General features: G+C 39.3%; 1 protein-coding gene across 3 annotated transcripts in view; it reads right to left on the minus strand.

Annotated features, from left to right (window-relative positions):
- Positions 1-26,278, minus strand: part of UBE3C (ubiquitin protein ligase E3C) — a 176,909-nt gene extending 150,631 nt beyond the window's left edge. For all 3 annotated transcript variants that reach the window (XM_072652095.1, XM_072652094.1, XM_072652093.1), the window contains exons 1-5: positions 26,151-26,278; positions 2,193-2,246; positions 1,552-1,626; positions 779-925; positions 211-326 (exon numbers count right to left, since the gene is read on the minus strand). In XM_072652095.1, coding sequence (XP_072508196.1) covers positions 211-326; positions 779-925; positions 1,552-1,626; positions 2,193-2,246; positions 26,151-26,216 — 458 coding nt within the window. In that variant the 5' untranslated portion in view covers positions 26,217-26,278. The remainder of the gene's footprint in view (positions 1-210; positions 327-778; positions 926-1,551; positions 1,627-2,192; positions 2,247-26,150) is intronic.
- Between the last annotated feature and the right edge of the window lie 747 nt (positions 26,279-27,025).

Here is a 27,025-nt window from a genome sequence, read left to right on the forward strand (position 1 = left end):
TCCTTGAAGTAAAGTACAGTCATTGCAGGTATGTCTCTGTCTAACTCTATAATCTGAGCCCTGTCCAGCACTAAGAAAAAAAAAGTTTCAAAGCCTCAAAAAAGTTGGGTTTTTTTAAACCATTTTCCTGGAAGATAAGACACAAACTCCAACAAGGCAAAGAGATAAAAATATTACATTACAAATATTGTTAAATGATAAGAACTTTACCTGCAACATAAGCCCAACAGCCTCTTTATTTGGAATAAGCATGTAAGTCTGTCAGGACCATCCAGTTGCTTAAGGAACTGAGAATTTTGTTTAATTAAATTCTGACACATCCATATCTGAAACAAAATGCATGCTTAAAATTAATTTTAAAATATTTATGCACTATTTTTATGATGCTTTATGTAATTTTCTGGATATAATGTGTGTGATAAAGCTCAACAAAGTTAGAAGTGATACAAATCACCTATAGGCATATAAATCTATAAAAACATAAATGAGCTTTACTAATAAGTATGTATTATCAAGTTTGTATCTTAAAATAAGGTAAAAGCATTAAACATTACCAGCCTTTAAATTTATGGTAATGTTTTTAACAAATGTGATAAACAAAACTACTACTATCAATCAATCTTAGATTTCACTGGCTAGGAGTTCCAAACAGCCAAATTTTTGCTGTATGTGTTAGAAAGGTTAGTCAATATCTTAGTTATCCAATTCATAATTCAAGTTAAAAAACTATTTTGAAATATCTAAAGAAGACTTTGTGAAGTTTTATGTAGAAACTTACCAAACGTTTTGAATCTTCATTCTGTTTATAAAAAAACAGAAGTTGTCGAACTAAAAGGGTCAGGTTGGCTCCATTAGCAACAGAAAAAGTTCCACCAGACTGTGCCAAATTAGCATACTGATCAAATTCACTTCTTTGGATAGAATACTTAAAAAAAAAAAAAGGTAGAAACTTTCAATTACGTTCTGAATGAAGTTTAAACTAGTTTTTATTACTGCGGGGAATATTAACAATTAAGTTGCTATTACTTTAAGTTATCTTATCTCTGGAAGTTCAATAAAAACTTGATGTAATACACAGCTCTTAAATACCTACTAAAACATAATCATCCACAGCTTCCTTCTATTATCAGCTCTGTTTATATGTAATTTTAACCTGTTTATATTTTGTTATCTGTACTCAAACTGTTGCCAGGTAATTAAGAAAAAAAAACTACCTCATAAAGCCTTAGGAAAAGCATCTTACATCTATTTCATTTTCACTTGTACTACAATACAAAAATGATATTTACAAAGGGTTATAAAGTATTTTAAAGTTAAAATTAAAAACATATCTTAAAGACAACATGTCATGTAAACAACAGCTCTGAATCTAAAATCTTAAATCTATTCTAGTGAAAAATGATTTTTAAGGGGAAAAACTCAACCCTTCACTTTCATTTTAATAGGCTTATGAATTTGAAACTAACATTACTAGTGGTTGTCAAGTCATATCAAAGTAAAAAGTTGCACATATTTTCTCCTAAATATTTTGTAGTATTAAAAAATACTTACTTGCTGTTTTCTGTCCCTATAACCTCGGACAAAGGACTGAATAACTATTGCATTTTTCAGCCTTCTCCTTTCTTCCTAAATAATTAAAGAAACAGTCATTCAACTAGTAGGAACTGAATTTTAAGTTAAATGTTTATGAAAAGAATACAGGTACTAACACTCCTTTCTTTTCATAAATGTTTTACAGTTTCAGAGAACCTTCATATATATGATCTCATTTTATTCTCACAACAACCCTATGAGATAGGCAAAAGAAGTATTAATATCCTCATATTACACATTATAAAGATGAGGAAACTGGATCAGAGAGGTTAACATTAAATCCTTTCATCTGAATTCATTATCTATTTCCCCAAACCCTCCAATCTAACTTCCCTATTACCCCTATCCTCCTAGTCACCCAGGCTCATGACCTGGGTGTTATCCTCTCACTCACTTTCCGTATCCAATCAGCCGTCAAGGCAGACAAAAGGCAAAGTAAATAGTGATAGGACTAGAATCAGGAAGACCTCAGACACTTGCTAGCTGATTTGGGGCAAGTTACTTAACCTTTGTTTAATTGGACTGAAATTCAATAAAGTTTAAAATGTGTAACTATGACAGTAAGTATAACTTAAAAATCTTCATAAAATCTATTTTACCTCTCTTTTCCTTCTTTCCTCCTGGGTACGATGCAAGAGAGATGCCTTTTCTTCCTAAAACCAAAATAAAAAAAGAGATAAGTATTATCTTTTTACTTTTAAATATCTCCTTATAGAAACCGTGTGACTTTGGAGCCAGAAGCACCCATCTAGTAAATATATTCAATCAATAATTTTTAAACACTACCACATTTTTGAGAACCTACCATTTAAAGCATTCAAACTCTAGCATACAGAGATGAACATGATAGAAAACGCTCATTTTTACAGAAGAGAAAACTGAAGTATACAGAGAACAAGAAGCAAATTAAAGGTAGAGTTCCAGTAATTTTCTAAGAATAACATCTAATGACTCCTAAATTCACTGAAGATTATTTCTCCACAAAAGTAAAAATTGAACTAGTCGGAGTTCCAAGGACACTTATTCAGAACAATAAATTATCTAAGACAACTCAAAAGATGTTCAAAAAGACCAGCAAAAAAAAAAAAAAGACAACTAGAAAATAATATCACTATAGGCACCTCATCCTTAAGAAAATTTTGACATTTTAACGGTACAATATTTAATTTGTTAAATAAAAGATTGTCAATTATCAAGGAAAGCCAAGTCAATTTAGAAAGCAGAGTTAAAAGTATTAGGGGAAACTGTTACATGAGAAGTCAAATCAAGTTTACAAGCAATTAGTACATGCCCAGGGCAGTGTGCTTAAAGTGCTAGGGATACAGAGGGAAGAAGGGAGGAAAAATAATCCCAGTTCTAAATTCACAGTTTAATGGGGGAGACAAAATGCAAACAACTATGTGCATAAAAATACAGGATAAATTCGGGGCAATCTCAAAAGGGAAGGTACTAAGATTAAGGACGACTGAGAGAGGCTTCCTATGAAAGGTGGGACTTCATCTGAGACTGGGAAGAAAGCTAGGGAAGCCAGGAGAGAGAGATGAAAAGAGAATTTCAGGCTTGCAGGGTAACCAATAAAAATGAACAAGTTGGGAAGTGGATGGTCTTTGAAGAGCAGCAAATTGAAATAAGGTAAAACTGGAAAGATAGGAAGGGACCAAATTATGAGACGCTGTGAAAACCAGAGTTTTATATTTGATCCTAGAGAAAATAGGGAGCTACTGGAGAAATATTTATAAAAAAAAAAAAGGCATAAATGTGAAGCAAAAAACAACTTATCAAAAGAGTATTAGGGAGCAATTTAACCCATTCAAACTTGTTTGTTTATATGTGAACAAAAAACCAAAACACTTGTACAAATAAATGAATAGTTTATAAATTTTCAAATTAGAATGAAATGTTCCAGGTTTTTCTTATTTTTAGTTTCTGAATTTGAATTGTTAATGCTGGCTTCAGCGGTACAAATGCCAAGTACTTAATCTGTATTTATAAAACTGCTGAAAGCAACCAATAAGTCAATCAACAAACATTCATTTAGTGCTTACTATATGCTAATATGAAGACAAAAGCAAAACAACAGTTTCTGTTCTCAAGAAGCTTACATTTTGTCAGTGGAGACAATCTGCTCATATATAGGTACATACCAAACAGATGCAAGGCAACACAAGACGTGCACTTTCTGGAAGACACTGGCAGGAAATGGGAGGTGGAATGTCTTAGAAAAAGTTAAGAAGGCCACTTTAGTAGAACCACTGAGTTCATGGAAGGAAATAATGAGTGATAAAACAGGAAAGGTAGAAGGAGACCAAGTTATGAAGTTTTAAATACCAAAGAGTATTTGTATTTAATTCTGGAGGAAAAATGAAATCCTTGGAATTTAAGGAGGGGAGGAAAGGGAAAGAAGGGAAGGAAGCTTGTGTGGATGGAATGGAGTGGAAAAACTTGAATCAGGGAGACCAATTAAGAGTCCAGTGCATACCATTGCTAGGTCTGTTTATATCCCAAAGACATCCCCAAAAAAGGGGAAAGGACTTATTTGTACAAAAATATTTACAGCGGCTCTTTTTGTGGTGACTAATTGTCAGAAGTCAAGGGAATGCCCATCAATTGGGGAATGGCTAAAAAAGTTGTGATATATCTCTGCAATAGAATATTATTGTGCACAAAGAAATGACAAGCAGGATAATTTCAGAAAAGGCTGGAAAGACTTACATGAACTAATACAAAGTGAAGTGAACAGAAGCAGGAAAATTTTATACACAGTAACAGCAATATTATACGATAAAACACTGTGAATGACTAACTTATTTAATTCTCAGCAAAGCACTAATGATGAAGCATACTGTCTACCTCCAGGGAAAGAACTGATATTGTTCGAATATACACTGAAGCACACTATTTTTCACTTTCCTTCATTCTTATTCTTTTTTTTGAGTCTTCTTGTAAAAAATGACTAACATGGAAATGTTTTACACGACTGCACATCTATAACCTATATCTTACCATCTCAAGGAGGGGGGAGAAGAGTGATGGAAAGAGAAAGGGATAGAAATTAGAACTCAAAACTTTAATGGATCAGTGATTTCATTAATTGCCCCTGCCTATCCAATCCCAAGAGACTATTGTCCGTATCGTTGCAGAGTTTGCCACAGAGGGCCTATCAAAATGCTGTAAGCCTTCCTCAACTTTTCCTGACATCATGGGAGTGCCAATGAAACACTCTAATTGCCCACCTGCTATCCCTTGACAGATGACCACCCCATCTTCTCTTAGCACAGTGTCTGATACATAAGTACTTAATAAATGCTTGTTTCCTTCCTTCCTTATTATATATTTCTTCAATGACATCTTTTACTCCTGTTCTTTGAAGTTTTTCATTGGTTATATGCTACAGTCCCATTGTGTTCTACTGACCACTATGCAATATTAACATCTTTAACTCAAGATTGCTGCATTCCATGTCTTGAAGACATACAGAAACACTGATACAAGTATCAGTAATAGCTCTATGTAAAAGATGGCTCTTGAGCTGAGTCTTGGAGGAAACTAGAAAATTCAAGAGTCAGAGATAAGGAGAAAGTGTATTCCAGGCACTGGGTGACAATCTGGTCAAAAGTACAAAAATAAGGCCAGTATGTTTGAGTCACAGAGTTCATGAGGGAGAACATGTGCAATAAAAGTAACTGGAAAGATAACTTAGGCCAGATTTTACAACGCTTGAAATACCAAACCTATGATTTTATATTTGCTTCTGCAAGTAATCAGAAGCCATGACAGTTTAGGGACAGTGGCTCAGGCAGACCTGTATTTTAAGAAAAAAATCTTTGGCAGCTCAATGAGTCATGGAACTGTACTGGGAAGAGACTCTGAGGTAGGCAGATCAATTAGAAGGCTATTGTAACAGTCCAGACAAAAAGTAACGAGGGCCTACATTAGAGTGGTGGCTATGTGAGCAGAAAGGAAACAGATGCAAGAGATATTGTGGAGGTAGAAACAACATCTGGCAACTGACTAGATATATAGATGAGTGAGGATGAGTAGGTCAAGGATGACACTAAGGTCTCAAATCAGAGTGACTAGAAGGATGATGGTATCCTTGAGAAAAACAGATTAAAGGCCCATGGGGCAGTCAGTCCCAGGCACCCAAAGTTACTTTTTGGAGGCAGCTTTCAATCTGGCTGAGGAGAGAAGATTCAAACTTTAAGAAAGGCATTATATTAACAAAGCCAGATCAGGCTAGACTCTAAGGGAAGCATCTGAAAAGGAAATCAATGAGGGTTAGAGTAATCAAAGAAACAAAGTTGTCTGGAAGAAACAATAACCTGCTCAAGACCCTTAATAACAAGTAGGAATCATAGGATCAGAGAACTGGGGGCTAAAAAGGACCTTCAAGAACATTTAGCCACTGAACTATTGTAAGGCAAGTATTTGTAAACCCTAAAGTGCTAGGTAAATGTGAGCTATTATTATAATACCTAGAATAGAACAGAAGAGCATGGAACCTGACATCAAAGGAGACAAGTTCAAACTCTTGTTTCCAGGCACACACTAGATATGTAAGCACTTAATTTCTCTAAAAATCTCAATTCCTCATTTGTAAAATAGGTATAATACCTGTAGAACCTACAATATAGACTATCGAGGTCAATTGAAATAATATAGATAAAGCATTAGGCAAAATCAATCAACAAGCATTTATTAAGCAGCTATATCCCAGGCACTAAGCTAAGTGCTCGAGAAACACAAAGGAAGAGCAAAAAGAATCCTTCTCCTCACATTATGAATATAAACAAGTACATACAAGATCAAATACAAAAGATATGGAAAGTGACTTTGGAGCTGAGAGTACCAGTAGCTATAGGGACTAGGAAAAGCCTCCCATAAGAAACTGACCTTTATTTAAGGTAGCTCTTAAAACACTATATAAGGTAGCACTTAAAACACTATATAAAACCCAGTAAAAAGTCTTTGTTCAAATTCCAGAAAACTTCTAAAGCTTATAAAATGTAAATTTTATTTAAAACTTTATATAACAGGTAATAAATTTTAATAATCTGTACTAAAAAATTACATAAACATTCAAAAAAAGTTTTAATTTCAAAGATTAATCCATTATATGTAGTAAAAGAAATGGAGATTTTTGGATAAAAATTTTAATATTTTAAGTGAACACCTAAGAAATCCACATCCCTTGGTGCCATGATCAAAGATGGAACAAGAGACTGAAAATCGAGAAGTAATAGAAAAACAGTACTACTCAAAGTAGGTAGTGAGGGCCCTATTCAACTGCTAATAAAAATACCTTGAAACAGTTTTCATATTTATATGCATTACTTACTTCATAAAAAAAAAAAAAAAAGCTATTCACATATCAACACAAAACTGCAACTCTTAGTTCTTCAGACTCACAAGAAGGCTTTAGAAAAGTATCAGAAAGAGGAGTGGATTTGGAGTCCCAAAACCTGATGAACTTGCATCTGATGTCAAGACAAAAATCTGGACACTTCTGTTTTTCAGGTACATTACTACAGGCAAGTCCCTTTTGCTCCCACCTCACCAGGCTGCTGAGAGGAAAGCATTTTTGTCACTGAAAAAAAACAAAACTGGTTGGGGTTGTGGGAGGACAAGCACACTACCACATAGTTGGTGGAGATGTGAAATGGGTCCATTGTTCTGGAAAACAATTTAGAATTATACCCCCCAAAAGCATGAAGGTACATACCCTCTGACCCAGTAATACTACTGTTAGGCACATAAGCAAAGAAAGACAAGGACAGAGGGAAAGGACTCATAAAAGCAAGACAATTTACATCAGTACTTTTGTTGCAGCAAAGACCTGACAAACACAGGTGCCCAAAGCTGAATATGGTAATATGTAGGCTACAAATGTAATGGAAATTTATTCGAATTATAAGAAATTATAAATGACTGATCTAGAGAAATATGAAAAGACTTAGATGAAGTGATACCTTGAGAACTAGGAGAATAATATACAACACAATGACCACATGAAGAGAAAACAACTCTGAAAGAACTCAGAACTCTGACCAAGATAGTAACCAATCATTTCAAAAGACTGATGAAAAATATGCCACTCAGAGAGGTAGCAGATCACAGTTGATAGAGAGCTGGTCTTAAAAACAGAAAGACCTGAATTCAAGTTTTGCTTTTGATATATAGTGGCTGTGTGACCCTGAACAAGGTACTTATCCCCTCAGTGTCCCAGGTAAACTACAACTAGAAATTGCAGAGCAATTACTCATCTTTCTCCATTAGTAGGCATTTCCTCACAGGGACTCCTCTACACTCATAAAATCACAGATCTGGTCCAAAAAACTAACAAAATCATCCAAAAGGTCAATCACCTTCTCAAACAGATAACAGACTCTGACCAACTCTGAATTTGTTTTACTTGATTGAATTCATTAGTTAGAAGAGACAACTTCTATTTGTAGAGGAGGGAAGTGGGTAGAGAGGCAAGAGCACCAAAAAAATATTTTAAAAGTACATTAAGGAAAAAAGTATAGACAGGGAGACAAATACAACAGTTCTGCTACTACTTTGCTAAACTTTACATATTTCTTTAAAAAAAAACTTCATTTAACAGAAGTTCACAATTTTTTACACAATTCTCATTTCTTTTTATCTTGAAATGACTGATGACGGTTAAATTCAGAATAAAAGGGGAGGAGGGAAAAGTAAGCACTTTTAAAGTGTAAGGTACCATGTAAATACTAACTGCAGTTTTGTTTTGTTTTGCTTTTTAATCACCTAAGTTAAAATATCACTACCAATGCTAGGGGGCTGAGGAGAACATGAAGGGGGCGTTCTCATGGAGTTGGGTATCTTACAAATATCAGTGGTCTAGATGATACTAAGAAAAAGTATGACTTGGTATCTGGAACCCGATGACCTGGATCCGAAGCCCAATTTTTCTGCTTAGTACCTGCAAGTGATTTTAACTTCTCTTGGTCTATTTCCTCATCTGCAAAATGAGGTGAGTTGGCTAGGGGTCCTTTTAAGTTCTACATCCTATATCTAAATCCTAAATGTCTCAGGTTACAGCTATCATCTGTACATTATAGGTCTTAACAAAGACTAACCTAAATCCATCGCTGCATATATTTTCACTGAATGCACCCTTGCTTTCCTGTTTGGACTGCAGTAAAATTTATTAGGCAACAGTGATAAAATGAAAAAAAGGAGACAGAGCTGTATTTCTAGCCTTTTATAGTACAATATCACACATTTGTGAACTTGGATATTTTACAGACATATAAGGACTACATTTACTTGCCATCATAATTACTTTCACTCATACCCATCCTAGTCAAAACCTCCTCATATAAAGAGAAAGGGAGTAATAAAGGGCATTACACACATCAAGAACATCTTTCATAACAAACTGAAGTGTCCCAAAGAATGGTTGGGAAACCACAGAACAGGGTACCATTTATTATACTATTTTTTTTTTTAGGAAATTAGTTTATAGATTAGATTTATGCCTACCCCACTCCCCAAAGTCTGACAGATTCTGCGGACCCATCAGTCACTCTCCAGGGCAATTAGATACCTCCTTCACGATGAATGCCTTCAGGCATTAGGTATGAGTCTCCTACAATACCCAACTATAAAGTTGGTAAAATTTGGACAGAGTTATCAGAATAGTGGTAGCCACAGCAAATGCTATTGTCAGTGTCAACAAGTTTTCTGGGAATGGAAGGGAAAAGGAACTGGGCTCTACATTCTACACGTTGGCAGAGGTGGTGATACCCTATCCAAGAATGAGTTTTGAGGATAGTTCCTGGAACACAAAGTTAAATAAGAAAGTAATTTGATGGCATACCTATGGGGATGCTAGTAAAACTATACTATGACATCCAACATAAGAGGAAGCTCCACTCATCTCCAAGGCATTCCTTGCTCCATTTGTATCATCCTCATTTGAGGCAAGTAGAGCACCGGACGTGGAAAGGCATAAATCCAAACCTAGCCTCAGATACTCATTAACTGTGTGACCCCTGGCAAATCACCTAACCTGTTTGCTTCAATTTCTTCAACTGTAAAATGAGGTAATAGCACCTACCTCCTAGGGCTGTTGTAAAGAATAAAAGAGATAACATTTGTAAAAAGTGCCTAGCACAAGTAGGTGATATACCAATGTTTATTATCTTCATAAACTTGTAGAAGATCATATCTGCTATAGGACTATTAAGTGACTTCTTCTGAGTCTAACTCCAGGTATGGATAGCAAGAAAGGCAGTCTAAGCCTCCAATCCATGATGCCAGTAAGCCTGTGAGATGCTGGTGTGAACTGCAAAAGGTGATCTCATGGGAAGGGAGGGAGAGAGGCTGTTCAGCCTGGGCTGAGGTAGGATTCTCCTGACTCAGTTTCCCCACTGACATCTGGCAGACTTTAAGCCTGACTGAATGCAAGTGGACAATCTAATCCTGCCTGGAATTGACATGAAGTTGGGGAGATATTGTATCGCTGCAATTCCCTACTCTTGGTGGCAATTTCCTATGGTCAAAAGGTTTGTAAGCTTAATACCAGATCTATTAAATTATCAATTATTGGTAGGGGAATATCCGAGGTTAAGTCTAAAATTAAGCTATTAGGCATAGGACTTTAGACTAACAACGATAAGTTAGGTCCTTTAATTCTTAGTAATACTGTGCAGACAATTAGGTCAAGAGCTTGTGAAGTTAGCAACACAAATATTATTTGTGTCTCAGCTGGTTAATGTTTAAAAAAAAAAATTCTTTTGTGGTCCATATTGTAAATGTTTAACAAGAATTATCACCTGACCAAAAGTTTGAATTGTTTTATCTGTCATAAACTGTTAAAAATGAAAAATAAAATTTAAAAAAAAAAGATCATATCTGTTGGGGGCCCTTTGAGTAATCTCTATGTGGGTTATTGTGGGTAAAGCCAAATGGAAATACTTGGAATTAACTGAACCATTTCGTGGTTTTGAGGGGGTTTGTGTTTTTTTTTTAAAGACTAGGTGGAGAGGATTTTAGGAAGATGGCAGAGTAGGTCAGAAAATTCCAAGCTCTCATGATTTTCCCCCACAAAAGAGATAAAATAGAGCCTCAGGGTGAACACAGCTGGTAAAAAATATATAAGAGTAGGAGCAGAACTGGGGTCCTCCTGGGACAAACTGAGAAGATCTGAAGAGAAATCCCAGGATGAGGTCTGGTCCCTTTGAAGAATAAACACCTCCAGGTTAGAACTACTTATACAACAAGCAGCAAACCCTGCAGTTAGGCCTCGGCCCCAGCCACAGGAACTTTTAATCCAGGAGGCAGCCAGACAGTGAGGGGAGTTCGGAGTCTGAGGAAGGAAGACGGAGGGAACCTGTGCTAATTAGGGAGAGTTGAATAGGCTTAAGTATCTTCACTAAGTCACTGTTGATGGAGCTGTGAACTGATCCCAAACACTTTGGAGAGCAATCTGAAATTATGCCCAAAGAGTTATTAAACTCTCTCTATCCTCTGACCCAGCAATACCTCTACAATACCAAAGATGATTAGAGAAAAAGAAAAAGAATCTATATGTTCTAAAATATTTATTACAGCTACCTTTGTGGTGGTAAAGAACCAGAAATTACAGCAATGCCCATCAACTGGAGAATGGCTGGGGAATGATATATGATTGTGATGAAATACTACTGTGCTATAAGAAATGATGAGGTTGATGATCTCAGAAAAGCATGGATACACTTGCACAAAATAATGAAGAGTGAAATGAGGAAAACCAAGAGAATGGTTGTATACAATAATACTCATATTATTTTAAGAACAACTTTGAGTGAATAACTATTAATAACTATGACTATTATAAATAACCAAATTTACTACAAAGGATACATGAAGGAAGACATTATCTGCACCCAGAGAAAGCAATGATAAATGGAACTATGTACAGAATGATTTTACATATGTATGTATACACACACACACACACACACACACACACACACACACACACACACACACACACTTGTGTCTAATGGTTGCCACCTCTGAGGGGGAGATGGAGGTAGAAAAAGATATTTATGTGGTAACTATTATGTATTTAAAAGGAATAATAAGTTGTACATAATAGATTTGCAGTTTCATGTGCAATCATTTTTTAAATTATATTATTCTATGGAAATGTGCTTTATTTTATGAATTAAAAATTTTTAAATATATTAGAGAAATGCAAATTAAAACAACTATAAATTTCTACCTCACACTCATGGCAATGATAAAGACATCAAAGAATACTGAAGAGGCAGCAGGAAAAGAGACAAATTAACACACTATTGGTAGAACAGTGAACTGGGATAGACATTCTGGAAAACCATTTGAAACTAAGTTCAAAAAGACATGAAATTCTGCATACTTTTCAATGATATCACTATGAGGCTTATCCCTCAAAGAGAACAAAGAAAAGGAAAAAGATCAATGTGTATAAAAATATTTATAGCGGCTCTTATTGCAGTGGGCAAAGAAGTGGAAACTAAGGGAGTCCTCAGCAATGGGAGAATGGCTAAACACATGATGGTATATGAAAGTAATGGAATGGATAGATTCAAAAACTGGGAAGACTTGTAGGATCTGATGCAGAGAAAAAGTGAATAAAACTAGAACAATTTATAGAATATCATCACTATAAAGATAATTTTGAAAGACTTAGAAACTCTGGTGAATGCAGTGACCAACCATAATTCCAAAGGACTGATGGATTCAACATTCAGAATCATAACATAATTTCTGGATATGGCCAATGTGGTCATTTGTTTTGTATGATCATGCATATGAATAAGGATTCTGTTTTTCTTTTAAATTGTGGTGATAAGAGAGACTGGGGATATGGGAGACTGAGAAAATAAATGCTTAATTGAAAAATAAAATGGGGAGGAAATGCAAATATGCCCCCAAGAAATAATGAAAACGTTTCAAAGAAACTTGGGAAGACTTGTACAAACTGATGAAGATTTATATGAGTAGGACCAAGAGAATAATTTATACAATAGCAAAAACACTGTGAAAGCAAATTAGAACCCTTAAGATGTCTGATCAGTTCAATGACCAACTAGGTCCCTGACTGCCCAAGTAGGGTGTTCTATTTCCCAGGAAGTCATGTCTATGGCAAATCGATGTCACCCTAGGAAAGGGTCTAGACTGAAATTTTATGAACCCAGTCTCTCTACTTATTCAATAAGAATGGGCAGCTTTTGAACAGAGTTCTGGATGATCCCATCCCCTCCAGCCTTTATTTATTCCTCCCTCACTGAAGAAGCAATCAGCCAGTCCTCCAGGCCCTTCAGAGGAGTCTATATATACCCTGGAAAAGCAGTTCAAGTCACTCAACTGAGAAGCTTCCTTTTCTCTGGGATAGTGCAGAGAACTCTTTCTCAGAAAGAGCTGGGGGGTGAAGCCAAGATGGTAGAACAGCAGGAAGAACAGTGAGCTTATCCCTTCAAAAAATTACTCCATACAGATCTTGAATCCATATAGACAGAACAAATCCTGAACCAGAAATCTAAGAAACAATAATTACAGTAAGTTGTATTTCTAACCCGAGTCAGCATACGAAGACAAACAGAGAGGTCTGGGGACAAGAGCTAGTCTGGAACTCAATGGACAGAGTATCTGGTACAGGAAGAAGCTATAAACCAAAGTAAAAGGAGATACTAGATGCACCATAGATGTAGGCTTAAACTTGTGTACTTTGTAGGAACACATACCATCTGGTAGTTCTAGTGCTCACCACCCAGCTTCAAGGCACAAATTGAGGGCAAATTGATGGAAACTTGTGTCTAGGGATGATATTCTAAGATAAAGAGCAGTTATGAGATGTAGACTGTTTTCTGAGAGAGGAGCAAGTTCAGGAATAAGCAGGTGGGTGAAGTAAGACTCCAGGAGTCGAGTAAGGTCTTCCTTCCTCTGGTCAAGCCTGAAACCTATATGAGGAATTAACAAGGACAGGAACCTCAGACCAAAAGGAACCCTACAGTCTCTCTCTGAACTAGCAGAGCTTTATAGTTAGCTGACAGTGGCTTAGTCCAGGAGAACTCTACTATTATTCAGATCCAAACCCAAGTTAGGAACTTGTAGAGTGCAGAGCAAGGAAACAGTGAGATCAGACTTTGTCCTACCAATTTAGGAGGACTGAGAGCTTGCAGGTGTCTAGACTGAGTGCTATTCCTGGGATTTTAGAATAGCACAATAATCAATGCTCCAAGCAGACAACTGCAGGACCAGCCCAGATATTCTCTCAAGAAGTAGGTAGAGTCTGTCCCTCAAACTGACTCTGAAGTAAGCAGGAAATAGGCTGAAACAATGAGTATAATGTCTCCTCTACAGGTTTTCTGGACACTCTTCTCTCCTGGTTCATGTCCAATTTTTTTCTCAGTCTCTCCTTTGCTGGTTCTTCATCCAGGTTAAATCCACTAAGAGTGGGGTGTCCCACAGGGCTCTGTCCTGGGTCCTCTTCATTTATACTATTTCCCTTGGTGATCTTATCAACTCCTATGGGTTCAATTATCATTTCTAATGTGATGATTCTCAAATCTAAATATCCAGACCTAACCTCTGCTAATCTCCAGTCTCATATCTCCAACTATTTATTGAACATCTTGAACTGGATGTCCATGCATCTTAAATTCAATATTGTCTAAAACTGAATTCACTATCTTCACACATATTACCACCACCCCCAACCATTACCTCACCCCCAAGCCCTTCCTTTTTCCTAATTTTCCAATTAGGGATGAGAGTAGTGGGATAACACCCTTCTGGGCTGGAAACCTAAGACTTATCCTCAATTCACTCTCTCTTACTGAAAACACCCAGGCTATAGTAAAACCTATTGATTTTACCTTTGCAATATCTCTCCACACGCCTCCTCCTCTCCTGATACTGTCACCACCCAGTAAGACCCTTACTGCCTGCCTGGATTATTTTAAAAACTTTGCTGATCTGTCTGCCACAAGAATCTTCCTACTATAGCCCATGCTTCACTCTCAGTTGTCAAAATGATCTTCCTAAAACAATAATTCCCCTACTCAATAAAATTCTTATTACCTCCAAGATCAAACACAGAATCCTGTTTGGTGTTCAAAGCCCTTCATAACTTGGCACCCTCCTACCTGTTCAGTCTTCTCACATCTTACTCTCCTCCATATGGTTACTCTGTGATACAGTGACACTGGTGTCTTTATTGCTCTTTGAACAAGACACTCCATCTCTCCACTACATTTTTAGTGGTTGTCCCCATGCCTAGAACTGGAGCCTTCCTCATCTCTTTGCTTCTTTGTTTCTTTGGCTATTTTCAAGTCCCTAAAATCACACTTTTTACAAGAAGCCTTTCCCCTTAATACTAGTCCCTTGCTTCTGCTGATTATTGCCAATTTATTTTATATATATATGTAAATATATATATATATGTAAATATATATATATATAGGTTGCATATAGTTTGTATACTGTTATCCCCAATAACTGTGTACTCCTAAGAACAAGGACTGTCTTTTTCCTTTCTTTGTATCCTGTTAGTACCCTCTTAGTACCTGTTAACCTGACACACAGTAGGTCATTAATAACTGCCTGTTGACTTAACGAGTCTTTATCAACTTTGTCCTAGACTATTAAAATGGCTTTCTCACTGGTCTCACTGACTCAGATCTTTCCCCACCCCAACCCATCTTCTACTTGGTTGCCAAGGTGATTTTCCTAAAGCATAAGTCTGACCATTTCACGCACCCTTGCTCAATGAGTTCTAATGACTATTCTCTGGAGAAGGAATATAAACTCTTCTCTTGGCCATTTAAAGCTTTCTACCAAGCCCCTTCCCACCTTTCCAGTGTTGTTACATTTTACTCCCTGCTGCACACTCCAGTATTTAACTACACTGACCTATTTGCTGTCCTTGAAACAGGACCATTTAATCTCTGAACTCTGTGACTCCACACCATCTGTCCTGACTGCAGAGATGCTCTTCCCTCTCCCCCTGCCGAGATTGGTTTCCCCGGATTCCTTTGTTGTTATTGCTCATTCTTCATTCTCAAAGATGCCTATGGCATCAAGAAGGTGATGTGCCACAGCTTGCAAGTGGATTGGATTTAAGTGAGGGAGAGCTGTACAAAATCATCAACCTCATTTTCTCCTCTGGAGCCATCTGGGTCCAGTGGTGAGATATAAACCAGGATAACTCAAAATGCCCCCAGATGCAGTGGGAGCTGTTGGCCTTTTTTTTCCTGGATTCCTTAAGACTCAATTCAAAGCAGACCTTCAGCAGGAAGCCTATTTATCCAATGGTTAATGCCTCAACTTTCAGAATGTGTGTGTGTGTGTGTGTGTGTGTGTGTGTGTGTGTGTGTGTGTACATAGCAAGAAAGAAGAAAAGAAGAATAACCACAACCCCCCTTAAGGCAGACACTGTTTTTTCCTATCACTATCGCCTGAGCTTAGTACAAGGCCTAGCACACAGTTGGCACTGAATAAATGCCTGACATATTAAAAAGTTAACCTCTCAACCTCAATTACCAACTTCACATTGGTTTCCTTGGAAATCAAGGGGCAAAAGAAACAAAAGCATTAGGCAATGCAAAAACTGCTAGAGAAATCCAGTTATTTCCACCTTCAATGACAAAAATGGCCTCAGCTTCCGTTACCGCTCCTCTATTCCTCCAGCACACAAATGCCAAGACTATCTTTTTAAAACACCACCCAGATTATCTTTCCCTTCTCCAGCTCAAAAACCTTCATTATGTACGAGATAACTCATTCAAGGTCTTTCATGATCTGACTGGGGCTAGCAAACTCATCTTCCTTGACTATATGTTGGATTTTCCATTTCCAATCTTGGATGTCATGAAGAACTTTCTAATTATAAGATTTATAAGACAAGCATAGGTTATAAAAGCAGCTTATATAATTTTCCCTGGAGATTTCTAACAAAATTATTGGAGGATAAGGGGGTGGGGGGAAGTGTGCAAAAGTGTCATCTTATCTAATGTCAAAGAAATAGTTAAGATCAAAGGTTCAGCATTTCCACACCAGTCCAAAAAAGCAAAAAATACCAGTAAAAAGATGATACTGTTATTCAGAAGACATGGATTCTAACTTCAGCTTTGCCAGTATACTTATTTATTCTATTATTTAAAAAAAAAAACTGGGACAATTAACTTTTTTTGTCACATGTAGTTTCATTTATGATTTCTTGAAATAGAGCTCTGAAAAACCAGGTTTGATAAAGCCCATTGGGATTCAAATGGAAGTATTTGACCAAGCTTTAAACTCAAATCATTCCCAGCTCTCACTAACTCGCCAATAATAGATGCCAGCCCAAGGCTTGCAAGGTCATTTTTTGGGCTTGGAAGGCTCAGAGTGAATATAAATAGCAACTGCTTAGGTTCAGGCCAGAAACCCTAAGGGTCTTCCCTTCCCAGTTCGATTTTTTTTTTTTTTTGAGTAGGCAAAATAGGTCATCTTTTGCTTCATTTCTTACCTTTCCTTAAATGACTGAATGGGTACTGCCTCAGGCAAACTGAAGCCTGGCAAAGATCTTAGCTTTAAAAGGTCAAAGTCTCCCATTCTTCCTGGAGTCATTTTCATTGCCGAACCTAATTCATTGAACTTGGGATGACACGGGAAGAATGAGTAAAGCTAAGGACTTTGCACAGCCCAATCTCCTTAAAACTCAATTCACTTACACAAATCAAGACGTCACCCTCCTAAAGTCATTGGTCTTCCTCAAGAAGGAAGGACAAACAACAAAACAACAATGTGACAAGTATTAGGACACTCAAATCTCACTGGGGCTCAGTTTTCTAAACAGTTTTTCTTTGTAAAACAAAGAGATTTGAACTAGAAGCAGAACGCCAACACTGAAATGTTTCCAGGGAGACTGTGCTGACTTAAAAAACCCAAAATACTACTTACTACATCTACCCATAGCACCCTGCATCTTCCTCACTGAATGGCCATGGTACAGGACCTAACTGTACCATTCTAAGCTATTTTCAATACTTCTCTATTGAACTCCGCTGCTACAAACAGAAGGTACACAGGGGAAGGGCAGGCAATACAATTACTTTAGTCACCATTATAATCTCTAGCACATTTTACCCTTACCACAAACAGCATCTTGTCCAAAGACAACAATCAAAAGTTTGCCATACTTGAACTTGATATCATGGATCTTAGAGTTAAAAGGAACTTTAAAAAACCATCCAATACAACCAACTAATTTTTACAGATGAGGGCACTTGAGTATCAATTAAAGAATATCTGGTCGCTGGATTCAGATAGCTCTGGAGGAGAAGTGAGGCTGGTGACCTGCACAACCCTTCCTCACTCAAAGTCAAGTGCAAGTCGTCATTATTTCTCCAATGGCATGGTCTTCTTTGGCAATGAAGAATGAACACAGAATAGTTACTTAAGGTACACTGTGTGCATGGTACTGTAAAAGGCAAATGATATTCTCTAGAAGAAAATTATTTTTAAGACACACAATGTGTGCTTACATCCAGAAGTCTACATAATTACAATTAACTTTTCCAATTTCTCTCAATTTTATTTTGATGTAGTAATATTTTTCATAAACAATCCTATAAAAATTGGTAGTATATTATTGATCCCACTTTGTAAATAAGGATGATCAGGAGATTAAGTGAGTTGCCTAAGGTTACTAATTTAGTCAATGACAATACAGGTCTACCATGCCCATCCTAGCAGCTTTTCTCCACTAAGGAAAATTCTGTTCCTTCAGCTTCCCAGACATCCTATTCTTCTCTAATAAGTTCTATCCTATTTCCTTTACTGGCTCCCCATTGTCTTCCTGTTCCCTTAATACAGATATGGATGTTCCCCAGGGTTCAGTCTTTGGCCATCCTCCTTCATTTCCAAGACTACTTCAACTACCACTTTTATACAAATGACTCCCAAGTAGGAGACTGACTCTCTGACTCTTTCTCTCTCTCCTCCTCCCCAGTCCTGACTTCTCTTTGGGTTCTAACAGAGACTTTGAGAACACTGACCCCCAAACTTACTGTTCTTTCTAACTCTATTATTCACTATACTCTGTTCCAAATCTCAGTCACTAATTATTTTTGATGTCACCTCAGCAACGTATCTGGCACCCACCCCCTCCTCTCTATTAAAACAGTCACTCACTAGCAAAATATATAGGCCTTCATCACTTCTACCCTTTCTCCAAACCATTCTTGATACCATGACCAGAATAATCCTCCTTCTGGCACAAACCTAGTGGTGTCAGCCTGTTCGATAATCATCTTCATGCATCCATTCAACAAGCATTCATTAAGCAACTACTATGTGTCAAGCACTCAGTTAAACAATGGGCATACAAAGATAAAAATGAGGATACAAAGACAAAAGTCAAACAGTCCCTGACTCTTAAGGAACTTATATTCTAATAGGGCAAAACAACTTGAACAAGTAAAAATAAATAAATACAAAGTATATACAAAGTAAATATACAGTAATGAAGAGATGGGTGACAAGTGAGGGATCAAGATAAACTTACTGTAGGAGCTGGAACTATATATGGTTGAGCCTGAAAGAAAACTAGAGATTCTACAAGGCAGAGCGAAGGAGGGATCACATTCCAGGCAGGAGGATACCCCAACCAAAAGAGAGGGAAAATGTTACCTAACAATGACAAACAAGAAAGTTAATTTGACAGGACACTAAAATGTATGAAGAGGGGTAATGTGTAATAAGCCTGGAAACTCAAGCTAGAGTGTCAAGAGATTTTAATATTTAACAGATTCAGGCTTTTGGGACAAGAACTCAATATCTGACAAAATTGCTGAGAAAACTGGAAAGCAGTTTGGCAGAAACTAGGTACTGACCAACATCTCACACTCTATACCAAGATAAGGTCAAAATGGGAACATGATGCAAGAAGGGATATTACAGTATCTTGTTTTGCTTCCACTAATGTTCTTGAAAAATAGTAAAACTCCTAGGCTGATGGGAGCTTGTGATAAGATAAGCATGCATAACCTGTTTTGTAAAGATTATGGTCAAGCACATCTTGGCTTCAGAGGGAAATTAGAAGGGTGGGGGTATGACACACAGCAGGACCCTAGAGATCATGCCCCCATACAAATATCCTCACTACCATGCCTAAGTAATCTGCATAAGGAGGGAATGTAGGAAAATAAAGTGAGGAATTTGAACTAACCCTAACTTTAACAGGAAGGACAAAACTGTGTAATCTCACTCCTGCTTCTGTATCAGTGTGGATGAGCAACACATCCACTTCCTCCAGAGAAGCGAAATAATAAATGTCTTCCTCTGCCCACTCTGTCTCTGAATTCTTTACGGGAGAATGGGTCTATTACATTGGCCTTGCAGAGAGCACTCTGGGAAGGGAAGCAATGGACAGCAGCAGCTTGTCCTGGGTTAACTCTCTGATCTTTCCTGGGAAGTCCTGTGATCCCTAAATCCCGTTTTTCACGTAATTTAGACATAAAGGGTAATAACCATAAACAAACTGGGGGAGCAAAGAATATTTTACCAGTCAGATCTAGGGATAAGGTAAGAATTTGGAACCAAACAAGAGATAGAGAGTATTACGAAATGTAAAATGGATGATTTTGATTAGATTACATTAAACAGGTTTTGCACAAACAAAACCAATGCAGCTAAGATTAGAAAAAGCAAACAACTGGAGGAAGGGGTTTTTACAACAAGTTTCTCTGATAAAAGCCCCATGTCTCAAATGTATAGAGAACTGAGTCAAATTTATAAGAATGCGCATCCTTCCCTAAGATTATCATCAAAGAATATGAATCAGGCAGTTTTCAGGAGAAGGGGGGAAAAAAATCAAATCTAGTCATATAAAAAAAATGTTCTAAATCACCACTGATTAGAGAAATGCAAATTAAAACAGCACTCTGGTACCATCTCACACCCAGATTGGCTGATAGAACAGAAAAGGAAAATGCCAAATGTTGGAAGGGATGTGAAAAAATTGGGATACTAAAGCACTGGTGGTGGAGTTGTTAATTGATCTAACCATTCTGCAGATCAATTTGGAACTATGCCCAAAGGGCTATAAAACTGTGCATACCCTTTGACTCAGCAATGGTTGGTTGAGGTCCTTCCTTCTCAAGGAGGACCAAAATGACCTCACTATATTAAGTCAAGTTACAGTGTGTCCAACTGTGGCTGGTCAGATCAATATGAGCTCAGAATGCTCTACCACAGGCCAGGCACAAAAAAGGCCAGGCACAAAAAGTCCAATGAACACTTGGGATGGATTCTCTAAATCAGGAATATATCCCCCAAAGAGATTTTAAAAGGAAAATTTATCTATACGTAAAATATGTGTGCATATACACGTGTAAAAAAAAATATATATATATATGCAGATGTTTATATATTTACAGCATCTCTTTTAGCAGTGAAAAAGAACTGGAGAGTTAGGGGATGCCCATCAATTGAGGAATGGCTGAACAAATTGTAGTAATATGATTGTGAAAGAATACTAATATGCTATAAAAAATGACAAAGACTATGGTTTCAGAAAAACCTGGGAAGATGATGCAAAGTGAAGTGAGCAGAACCAGAACATTATACACAGTAACAGCAATATTGTCCAATGATCAACTGTGAATGACTTAGCTATTCTCAGCAAGAGAGTGATTCAAGACAATTCCAAAGGGTTTATGATGAAAAATGTTATCCACCTCTAGAGAAAGAACTGATGAAGTTTGAATAAAGATCAAAACATATTTCTAAACTTTCTTTTTCTTGATTTTTTTTTGGGGGGGTCTGTTTTTCTTTTGCAATACAGTTAATATGGAAATGCTTTGTGTGACTGCACAGGTATGATCTATATCAAACTGCTTGACTTTCCAAGGTGGGGAAGCAAGAGAATTTGGAATTTTTTTTTAATGTCAGAAATTGTTTTTACATGTAATTGGAAGAATAAATACATACAAACATACACACATACATATTTTAAATATGAAACAGAGGAGTTTGTATTTGACCCTTTGGCAATTGGGAGCCACTGGAGCTTATTGAGCATGAGAGTGACATGATTAGGCAGTGACATGATTAGACCTATGTTTGAGTATTAATTGAGTATTAATTAATTAATTATCAATTGAGTATTGAGTATTGCCTGGTGTGTAGGATGGATTGGAAGAGAGATTAGAAGTAGAGATCAATTAGGATGCTACTAAAATAGGCCAGGGTAGAGGTAATATGCTTATGCACCTGAGACAGAGTGGAGACTAAATGAGTGAAGGGAGCAGATGCAAAAGATGATGGTATGGCAACTGATTAAATAGGCGAAAACTGTAAAGAGTTAAGGATGACAGAAGTTACAAGCTCTGAGTACCTGGAACAACAAGTGGTCCTCAACAAAAATGCAAGTTAGGAAAAAGGGAGAGTTTAGGAAAAAAGAGCCTGTTCTGGACATGTTGAATTTGAGATGTCTACAGGACATCCTAGGACAGCTAAGTGGCACAGTGGATAGAGCAATGGGCCTGGAGTCAGAAAGGCTAGAGTTCAAATATAACCTCAGATATTTACTAGCTGCGTGACCCTGGGCAAGTTATTTAACCACTGCTTGAAGGGAGAAGGAAATGGCAGACCACTCCAGTATCTTTGCCAAGAAAATCCCTATGAATCCCAATGGACAATGTCCTCAGGTAGAGACAGATACGATAGAATGAATGAATAAACACAGGACTTCCTGGGGAAATCAGGAATGCCTTCTTGTAGCTGTTACATAAGCAGTTTTGAAAGAAACCATCAAGTAGATTCAACGCCTATGGGACAGCTTTGGAGATGCAAGTCTCATGTGAAGAGCCTCAAAAAAGGACATATTAACTGACTATACAGTGTATGTAAAGGAGAGCAATATATAAAAAGATTGCAAAGGTAGGCTGGAACCAGACTATGATGGAAGACGCTACTAAGAGAGCAGGGGTGGGGAACCTGTGGCCTTGAGGCTATATGTGGCACTCTAGGTTCTTAAGTGCAGCCCTTTGACTAAATCCAAACTTCACAGAATAAATCTCCTTAAAAGGATTTGTTCTGTAAAACTTTGATTCAGTCAAAAGGCTGAACCCAAGGACCTTAGAAGGCCTAGTAACTAGAGTTTAATGAGCAAAGACTATGGCAAGCCCAGACCTGTTCTTAAGGAGCATGTTTGGTGGCTGTGTAAAGGGTAAGTAGAGGAGGGAGATTTGAGACCTGAAGACCAATTAGAAGACTACTGTAAAATTCCAGGGTAAAGATGATAAAGGCATGAACTAAAGTGACAACTGTATAAACAGAAGGAAGGGGTCAAATTTGAGAGATGTTATAGAGTTAGAAACTACAAAGCCTGGTAACTGATTAAATATGGGTGGCAGAGACAGTGAAAGTAAAGGACAATGCCAAGATGACTGAAAGGACAGTGGTATGAATAATGGTAATAATAGTATCTATAATAGTGCCTTGCCTACTAAACACTTTACAATATTATGTCATTTATTGTTGTTGTTGTTGCTGCTGGGTTTGTCCTGGACTATAACATCAAGGAGATGATGACATGACTTGCAGCTGACTTTGATCTGAGTGAGCGAGGGCTGTGCAAAGTCATCAGCCTCACTTTCTCTCCAGAGCCATCCGGGTCCAGAGTCCAGGGGTCAGATATTCATCAGGAGATTATCTCTTTTATTTCTCACAACAACACAGAGGAGTAGGTTTAACTATTCCCACTTCACAAAGGAAGAAAGTGAGGCAAACAGGTCTTTTAAGTCATTTAAATTGATTTGCCCAAAGTTACACAGCTAGTCATTCAACAAACACTTATTAAGCATCCACTCTGAGTCCGGTGGATACAGAAAGAAAAAGGCAGTCCCTGCCCTCAAGGAATTTACAATCTAATGGGAGAGACAACAAGCAAACATATAGAAAGCAATCTATTTACAAGATAAATCGGAAATAATTAAAAGAGGGAAAGCACTGGAATTAAGACGGAATAGGAAAGCTTCTAGGAGGAAGTTGGGACTTAAAGGAAGCCAGGGAGGTCAGTAGTAGGATCAGAAGAGGGAAAGTCTTCCAGGCATGGGTCAGTGGAAAATACCCAGAGTAAGAGATAGAATGTTTTCTTCAAAGTACAGGCGGGAGTCCAGAGTAAGGTAGAAGAGTAGAGTGCACCCTTAGCTTCTGAATGCCAAACAGATCATTTTGTATTTGTTCAGGAGACAAAAAGGGGCCCCTAGAGTTTAAGGAGTAGAGGAGTGACATTAACAGACCAGTGTTTTAGGAAAATCACTTCAGCACCTGAATGATGGATGGGATTGGAGTGGGGAGAGATAAGAGGCAGGCAGACCCCTCAGCAGGTTATTGGAGTAAACAAGGAATGAGGTGATGAGGGCAGGCTTACACTAGAGTAATGCCAATATCAGGAGAGAAGATGTATTAGGTGACATTGACAGACCTTGACAACAGAAAGGACATGGGGTTGAGACACAGTGAGGGTTTGAAGCTGAACTTGAACAGGGGTCTTATGGACTTCAAGCCCAGCCTACCATGTCACCTAGCTGCCCCTAAGCAGAAAATGGCCCTCCAGAGAAAAGGATAAGTTTGGAAGAGGGTTAGGTTTGGAGGAAAAGATAATGAGTTCTCCTTGGGACAGTTGAAAATCTCCAAAAGGCAATATGTGTATGTGCATACATGTATATGTATGTGTGCATGTATAAATACAGGCATACACAAATAAGTAATCTCCCTTCCCCTTCCATTCCCTCAAGAATGTAGGATTAAGAGTGCTGCTACTATTCAGTCACGTCCGACTCTTCATTACCCAATTGGGGATTTTCTTGGCAAAGACACTGGAGTTGTTTGCCATTTCCTTCTCCAGCTCATTTTTCAGATGAGAAAAAACTGAGGCAAATACGGTTATGTGACTTCCCCAAGATCATGTATCTAGTGAGTGAACTCAGGAAGGTGAGTCTTCCTGACTCCAGGCCCAGCATTCTATCCCCTGCACCACCTAAGTTGCCCAAGATCAAGAGAAGTGAGTTTTATTAATTCAATTTTATGTCTAGAAACTTGGAGATGTGCCTTTAACATCTGGCCCACAGTAGGCATATGATAAATGCTTGTTGATTGCTTAATTTACCCCACCCCATCCCAGGAACTCTACATTTCAGCAAAACTGGCCCATTCTCTGCAGACACACATCCTAAATTGCCCTATATTATCCTACCTCAGTGTCTTTGCTTAAGCTGTTCCCCACTCCCGAAAAGTTTACCTTCCCAACTTAACTTGTTGCATCCTTCAAAGACCAACTCAAGGGCCTGCTCCATCATGAAGTCATCCCTGATGCTCACCTCAGAATTAACAATATTACTCTGCAGGTCCTACGTTGCACTTTGTCTTGCAACTTTAACAGTTGCTCGTGTTGTATTCCACCACCAGACAATAAATTTCTTCAGGAAATGGACCAAGCTTAGTCTAAACATTGTAGCTCACCAGCTCCCTTTGCTACTCTACACGCAGCTGAGTTCGATGTTTGTTGTACTGATGCTACTCTAAAAAGCAATCAAAATTTGATGTCAAAAGTTCAAAAAATGCCTACTGTTTATTCCTAAAAACATACGCTCTCCCAATTGCCACTTCTGCATATCAAAATATCTTAACTTTGAGGCTCAAAAAACTTCCAAAATACTGCTTATTGAAAATCAATCAGCAAAGGCTGTAATAAAGTCTCCCCCCTCTGCTGAAAGGCAAGGGACAGAAATTCTCCTTGACTCTAAGGTAAGAATCATTTCACTCCTTCAAGGGGTCCAAACGCGATTTTTAAATGCTCCTGGGCAGCCTTCTGCTCCCCTCCCTACACGTCTAACTGAAGACTGCTGCATCCCCAGTGATGTAAACAGCTCCTCATCTGCCATGACCACACAGAAAGACTCCTGCCCGTCCTAGGCAGTGCCAACCTTGCTAACTACAACTCTTCGGCTGGCTCTGACCTTCCCAAGCGGCCAAAGAGAACCCCAAAGCTAAACACACACACACACCCCGAGCTGCTGCTCTCCCCGCTCCTTCCTAACAGCTCCATGCACGCCTCTACACGGCAAGGTGCCGGGAAGAAGGCCCAGGACTTAGGGATCCCGGCCCGTTTAAGACGCTCGAACCGCCGCTCCGCAAGCAGCACCAGCCGAAGCAGCCGGTCTCTCGCCACTACAAGTTTTTTCCATCGGATTGAAAACTTCAAAGACAGCGGAACGAGCGGTCCCCAGGACTAACAGCAGGGGGCAAGCCCCACGGCTGGGGAGGGGCCCAGGGCCGACGGGACCCGGGGGGGGGGGGGGGGGCGGTCAGCGCGCAGACCACCACCTTCGGGGTGGGGCCTCAGGTGTCTGCGATGGGGGCGGGGGAAGGAGAGTCGGGGCACTAGCTGGGCCCGGCAAACGGGGAGCTGGGGGCGAGTGGGGGCGTCCCCCAGTGCTGGGGAAGGAGGGCCAGGGGCAGGGGGGACGTGGCGAGAATCCCGGGAGCCCCTGAAGAGGCAGGTCTCTTACCTTCCTACTTGCTCCTCCAAGAGACACCTTGGGCCTGGTTTTGAACTCCCCTTCAAAGCTAAACATCTTTACAGCTTATCCCATCTAGGAGAAGGTGCGTGCGGACCCCCAGCACCGTCGGGGAGGGGGAGGGGGAGAGGGAGGGAGGGAAGGGGCAGGTGTGGCCGCGGGGCGTGGGGAGGGCAGGGGGAGGAGAAACGGACCCCGGCTCCGCTCGCCCAGCCCAAGGCCTGAGGGGCCACGGCCCAAGGAGGGCGCTGGGGACGGGAGCCGGGGCTCCCCACTCTCTGCCCTCGGGGACCGCTGGGGGGCGGCCGAAGGAAGTGGGGGGTGGGGTGGGGGGGAGCGCGCTAGGGGGTAGTAACGGTGACCCGGGCGGAGGGCGGCTTTTCCTCGCTCGCCGCCAGCACTACAGGTCACCTCCGAGGCCGCGGGGCACCCAGACCCGAAGTGGCAGACTCCAGGACCCGCACTATGAAGCAGCCGGCTAGGGAAAGAAGATGGCCGCCGACTGCAGTTCCCGTCCGCGGCCCCGCGGCCCGGCAAGCGAGCGCGCCCCCGCCATCGATGACAACGGCGATCTTCGCTCCGCTCAGGCCAGAGGAATCGATCCGGCGGAGCGCGCCCCGGGCGTGCGCGCCCCCGCGGGGCACGTAAGGGGCTGCCGGCCTCGACCTGGGCCTTGGCTCGTGGGCCGCTGAAACGTGGGCCCGGCAGCGGGCGGCGCCGAGGCCCAGGGTCTCCAGGGCAGGATCCCCGAGGCTGCAGTAGGTGCCTTTTATGCCCTCGCCCCGCCGCGGGCCTCCCCTCACTTTCCTCGTCGTCTGTGTAACGCAGTGTCTCCACAGTGTGATTTTCAGTCTTTTAGGAAATTT

Source organism: Notamacropus eugenii, chromosome 3, assembly GCF_028372415.1.
Source record: "Notamacropus eugenii isolate mMacEug1 chromosome 3, mMacEug1.pri_v2, whole genome shotgun sequence".
NCBI classification, from domain to species: domain Eukaryota; kingdom Metazoa; phylum Chordata; class Mammalia; order Diprotodontia; family Macropodidae; genus Notamacropus; species Notamacropus eugenii.